General features: G+C 35.9%; 2 protein-coding genes across 2 annotated transcripts in view; one reads left to right on the top strand and one right to left on the bottom strand.

The window, feature by feature from the left end:
- Positions 1-1565: 1565 nt before the first annotated feature.
- Positions 1566-6386, top strand: part of LOC106067046 (WD repeat domain-containing protein 83-like) — a 48022-nt gene continuing 43201 nt past the window's right edge. Inside the window, exon 1 of the mRNA XM_013226156.2 lies at positions 1566-2217. The gene's annotated coding sequence lies outside the window, so the exon portion shown is untranslated. The remainder of the gene's footprint in view (positions 2218-6386) is intronic.
- LOC106066854 (uncharacterized) lies at positions 2216-5862 on the bottom strand. Its single transcript, XM_056029326.1, has one exon. It carries the CDS (start codon positions 5143-5145, stop codon positions 3235-3237), a length of 1911 nt encoding a protein of 636 aa, XP_055885301.1. The 5' UTR covers positions 5146-5862; the 3' UTR covers positions 2216-3234.

Below are 6386 nucleotides of genomic sequence, written 5' to 3'. Positions count from 1 at the left end.
TTTTCTTTTCACTAGCTGCTGTAATCATTTTTAAAGTAAGACATGAAAGTGCAGAAAATAAATACTTTAAAATAAAGATTTGTAGGAATCTTAGCTTTCAAATTACAAAATTAGTCCTTTCTAATTAGGATATGTGATGAACTTAAAAGTTGACAGTTTTAAGCTAGTCACCAGCAAGTCAACCCCTGAAAATTAATTGGATATAAATTATATATTTTTTTAATAGGAAATAATTTTGTAAGTTCTTGAAATAAATGTACAAGGAAAAGGAACCAAATTATTTCCTGTTAACATTTTCTAGTTCTTCTTAAGAATTGTTTCAACTGTCTGCTCACAATCTATTTGTTGACTGCAGACTTGCTCTGTCAATTCATGTCTCCATGATAATAAAACAATCATTAGTGAAGTCTTACTGTTTACTATTGAATATTCTGGGTTCATAGTTTAGATTTGCATGGATCAGATTTTAAAGTGTAAATAATATCAAATAATACAACCATGTTATACATTTATGTCTTGTTGTTTTTTTTCTGCTAGTACTTACAATGATCTTTCTATATCTCATGTAATACAGACATTTTAGTCATAATTTATATGATATCACCTAATGAACATGTATTTCATTATGAATACAATAAAACTTATGTTAATTGAAAATTTGTTATCTTTATGTATGGAATATGGATATGTGTGTTTGTAAATTGAAAATGTTGTAATTAAAAACAAGCCAAGTCAAGGTTTAAGTTTGATAGTTGATGTTTAAAAAACAACTATGCTTTATTTTGTATAGAAGAGTCAAAAGACTTTAGAACTCAAACAGAAGAGAAACAAGGTACCTTAAACTTATCATTTTTAAATAAAAATATTCACTCCCATAACATATTCATTTCTTCTGAAAATTTACATCAATATTATAGGAATGCTAAAAAATATGTTTTCACACTAAAACATAATATAACCAAAATATGTACAACTTTAATCACAAACAATCAAGAACAAAATAAATTAAAACAATGTGCCATCTCATTTGATTTCAACCCAAATTGCCATCTCATTTGATTGTATAAAACTAATATTTATATTAGAAAAGTGACATTAAAATAAATGGTGTAAGCTTACTTAGTAAACTTTAAAACAGTCTTATGTAAAGTATAAATAGACTAGCCTTATTTACACTAAAATATTTATCATACATATTTAAATGATTGAAATGGTCATTTTAGTTATATTCAATAATATTCACATCATTTCACAGCTTTAATATAGTTGAATGCAATTAATTTGTTCTCATGTGCTTCAGACTTCAGAACAAATAATACTTGCTAATGCTTTTCTTTAAAACTACAAAATTATAAAATAATGCTATAATACAATTTATATATAAATATATTATACAACATAAAATACAGGGCATTGAGTAATTTGATTCTGGGATGACTTATAATTAGTTCATGTCAAATCAAGTATTTTTAGAATCAGCTAATTGTTTCTTTGTAATCACTTTTTTAATAAGGTCTTACAAAAAGATACAATAACTTACTAGAGTTAAAAAGTTATGGGTAACATTTAAGTCCCTGAAGACATTACAAAGAAAATAATAACTAGCCTTATCAATCCACCTCTTACATCTGTCACAACATTGTTTGACATGAACTAGTCGGGTATCACGGAGTACACTAATTAGTGCTATATTTATGACAATATACGACTGCAGCGGCAGAGCCTCATTTTTAATAATTTTTTAACAAAATACGCATATTAAATTTATAGGGGGGGGGGGAAGGGAAATGAGATTAAATTTTCTATTTCTTTCTTCACAAATTTTTAGATTGAGCCAACAATTATTAATGTTGAATGTCGAGGTCTCCACATAAATCCTGCCCAGGGCCTCCACTTTTTAATTAGGTCACATGATTGTTGTTGAAATAAAACTTTTTAAAAAATGTAATTTTAAACAAAATTAAAAGCGTACCTAACTTTATATAATGAAACTACCCAAGTCTTCGTTTGAAAACAGACAGGTACATTTTTTTAGCCAAATAATTTAAAGTATGTTAAGCAAAAAATAATTTTAAAAAATGCACAGCTTAAATTATGAAACTTATGTGACTCAAATTTATACAGAGATCGAAGATTACAGCAACAGAGATTGAATGCTGAATGTTAATTCATAGTAGGCCAACTGCTTCAGGCGCGGCTTTGAAGACTTGTATGTAGGTGGGTTGACTTTTTATTCCGTCTTTGAATGTCTCTTTCTTTTGAGTTGACTTATTCTAAAGCCCACAAATGTTTCATAATTCTATGAAATAAGAATTTCCAACGCCTGATCCGGCGACGCTGGAACTACGCGCTTTTACGTATAGGCCTAGTAACTATATCTAGATCTATAATAGAGTTATGAAACTTTTTATCTTCTTATCGAATTAAATACAGATATAAAGATAATGCTAATTAGATCTATATATATATAAGGTCTATAAAGGGGGTGGGGGGTGGCGCTAACATAATGACTTGACTGCCTATTTATTCCTTTGTTAAATTTAAATGGATACTTTAATGATTTTTTTTTTTACTTCACGTGAGGAGATTTAGATGTCTGCTTTTTTTGTTTGTTTGTTTGAATATCGTATGCAAAATGACAAGCTTGTTCTAAATAACTGTGAAAACTTGACTTTAAGATAACGCATTACAAGGGAAAAACTATATAAACATTAATACATTCACCCATCCTTTAGATATTCAACCCGAGGGGAAAAAATGTGTAAGGTGAACAGGTTTTGCATTAGAATATCTTTATTCAGAGGCGCCTTTGGAATGGCGAGTGGGACAAATGCCCAAAGGACCAGCGCCTGAATGAGCCCTTGCAGAGATTTTTCAAAGTCTTATACTAGCCCAAGAACCCGCGCTTGAGGGTAGTCCTGAGATAAAGATTTTGTTTTTGGGTGAACATCATACACTGGCCCAAGTTTCCGCCCAAGCCCTACTTCTAAGGACATCTCTGCTATCTAGTCTATATTATCAAATCGCGATTTTTACTCTACCCACTAGCTAATTATCTAAAAAAAAAAAAGTGAAGACTACAGAATAAACCTACATGTTCTTCTTGTAGCAGAGTCTAGATCTATATATTACTTATGGTCTAGCCAAAAAAAAAAAAAACAACACAATGGTAACAACTCTTATTCGCGACAATGGTTTTTAAATAATTAACCAGTCATGGTTGTTTCAAAGAAATCACAAATATAAAGTTTGCATCTTTTTCCTAATATTTGACGAAGGACCACCAGATGATCCCGAAGAACCGCCTTTGGTCATGGAACTAATGTCGGAGTCTTTAAAATCCCTGGCAATATGATTTCGGTGACCGTTACCGCTGCTTCCGGAAGTCGAAGTGGACTCCTGGCTGCCTCCTTGCCCTCGTTTTGGAATGTTCAGACGATCTTTATTGACGATTGCCTCGGCGTTGCTCTTGGATCGACTGAAAAAATGTCCGCCGCCAAGTTTTGCCTCCTTCTGTGAAATCTTTTGATTGAGTAATGAGGAAGACGAGGAATGATTAGAAGATACTAATCCTAAATTGGACACAGTTGTTATGTTGTGGGTACTCTGTGAAAATGTCTTGATGGGAACACTCTGGGGTAATGTGTTGGTAGAGTGTTCTGCATCCGTACCGAAATTATCTGGTTGAAAGTTGAAAAGACGAGGAGGGAGAGGTGGTGGTGACATCGGCTTACTTTGCTGGACCACGTGTTCAGCGCTCGAACTGTCCAGTAAATTTTCTCGACTTTTTCTCAATTCGCTATCCAGGTTGAGTTTACTAGGATCTTGAGGGCGATATTTTTCGTGGTAGTTGACCCGATGACCCGCTTCTATAGCCTGAAGCCTAGCTCGAAACTCGTCCAGAGGTTCGTAAGCCGGTTCTTCCCAGTAGCTCTCCTCGTCGGAGTCGTATGCAAATTTTTTCAGATTCGGAGGGGGTCCTCCGTCTCGAACATAAGCGTAAAGATCGTCTATTTCGTCCATTAGCAAGTGTTCTTTCGACTTCGATCTGTGCGAATGGACGGGAATGTCAAGCTGTTGGGAAAACACGTTGGGATTTGTGCGTCCTTTACCTTTGGTCACACCGTCCGGCACCTGAACGATCAGATGGAGAGTGTTGTTGTAGTTAGCTATCATGCGATTGCATTTGGTCATCATATTACGGTAGAGCTCGCTGGCTTTCATAGCCTTTTGGTTTGTGGCAGCCACCAGCTGTAAGTTGACATCAATGGGGACGGGAAGGAGGCGGACGACGTTTTTATCCACTGGACAAACGAAGGCGGTGTCATCCGTGTAGACCCAGTCCAAACGAATTAAGCCAGTGAATCTCGCCGGGTCGACCTTCGGCCGCACTCCCTGCACAAGCTTGACGGTCAAGGGAAGTCTGAATCTTCGGACAATGTCCCTGATGTTAAATACACCTGTGAACCCATCTTCCGCTGCTATGGGTGTGAATGTTCCTTTTTGGTCAAAGCTAAGGTAAATGCTTTTACCTTCAGAATCAAAACATTTGAGTAGTTTTATCTTTTTATTTTCGATGGCCGATGGCAGCTCAATTTCACCAGCAAGTAAAAGTTGTTCTCCAGCGATGACAATCTTTGATTTATCGAAGCTGGTGCTACTATCTTCACTGAGGATGTATGCCTTAATGTTCTCTCTGACTAGACAACGATCTGGCTTGACTTTGGCCAATTCGTGGACGCTTACGATGGGCCTGGCCGATTTTCCGTCTTCGGACAACAGCTCGAACCAGCCTTGGTAAGAAATGGGAATAGCCAGGCGCTGGTCAACAGCGTAGAGCTTGGTGGCAGTAAAGATGTTGTGGTTACCGCGTCGAGTCAGCGTTGTGGCGTCCATTCGTCTCAAGCAGTGGGCTAGAACTTTGACTCCTACCTTAACAGAATGAATGAACACCTCGTGGTATTGTTTCTGGAATGAGAATTTGTTAGACCCAAGGGTCATGTAATTCCCTTTAACAACTTTGGCAAATCCAGGAACAGGAAATTTGGAGGCATAGTCTTTCAGTGCCACAGAATCTGTGCCCCATTCTGGAGTCGGTGATGGCGGCGGAGGATGCGAAGAAGCGATATGTTCTTGTGTTGCCATGCCAATTTTGAATTTGTTCAAATCACTTTTAAAATAATCAGGCCTATTGGGAATCAATAAAATCTAAAATGAATGTTCTTGAAACATTGTTTTATGTTTTTCGATCGGCCTAAACATTTTACTAATCCATTAAATTTGAACAGACCTGCACTGCCCATTATTAGCCTACTTAAAAATCACATTGATTTTAAAATATCTTACTGCTAAGTAAAGCAATAAAACAATGTAGTGGTGAGACAAATAATCCAGACCAATAATCTATAGAATAATATTCAGAACTAAGGTGTCTAACACCACTTAGTAAGAAATTATTTCAGTAATCCAAGCTTCTGACAAAGTGTCGACCAGTGAAAATGTAGATGACGAGCATTAAATGTCACGATCTGAACCAATAATAACTGATCTACTTATATCCACTGATAAACACTGTGTTCAGTAAGTCCTCGTTACACGCGTTACTATTGCGAACTAGACTGTAAGGAAATCGCGAAGGCGTGTCAATTACGTCTACCATAAACATATGATACAAAGTGAAACTACTACCGCAGTGACATCTGCAACACACCTTTATTTTATTTCCAACGGCCCATTCATAAGTGTGTCCGTGATGGGCGTCTACAGCAGAATAAATAGTTCAATAGTTCGTGTGTGGAGAAGAGTCTGCCTCTGAACAACACATATGTTAAACGTGAATGACTTTCGACTGAAAACAAGCGCCCATTACCCGTCAGACCGGTTTCTAAAAATAACACAAGAAAGACATGAATTTTCGAAGCACAGATCCTCGCAGTTAGAATATTTCTTTTGTTTAGCTGTGTAATAATGTGACGGAGTTTCTCAAACGTTTGCACACTCTCAAGGGCCCTTTCGTGTGTGAAAACCTTATGTGTCTTTTTAATTAAAAAAAAATGGAATATTGACATATAGGCCTATTAATTAGATCCTTCATAGGCGATCAAACGGGTCAGACAATATTTAAATGGAATAGCTCCTGTTTGTTTCACTGATATGCAGCAGGCCTTCTAATAATGTTATGATTATAAGGATTTTTTTTTTCGCAGTCGGAAAATAAAATAAAAAGTAGGCCTACCTTAATTGGTTTACGTAACATACACATACCTAGCCGTCAGCAAAATATGTGTCACCCCCAATGAAGAAACTCTGAAAATATCTAAATCTTTTCCCAATGCACTGGTCATAAAATCCTACAAATTCGCTCTGGATTTAAGTTTCTTCGAGTT

The sequence above is a fragment of the Biomphalaria glabrata genome, chromosome 5, assembly GCF_947242115.1.
Source record: "Biomphalaria glabrata chromosome 5, xgBioGlab47.1, whole genome shotgun sequence".
Classification (NCBI taxonomy): Eukaryota; Metazoa; Mollusca; class Gastropoda; family Planorbidae; genus Biomphalaria; species Biomphalaria glabrata.
This window is presented reverse-complemented; position numbering and strand designations above follow the sequence as displayed.

What these genes read in the sequence shown, in the direction of transcription:
- LOC106066854 (XM_056029326.1), bottom strand. Translation starts at nt 5,145, where the DNA reads ATGGCAACACAAGAACATATCGCTTCTTCGCATCCTCCGCCGCCATCA.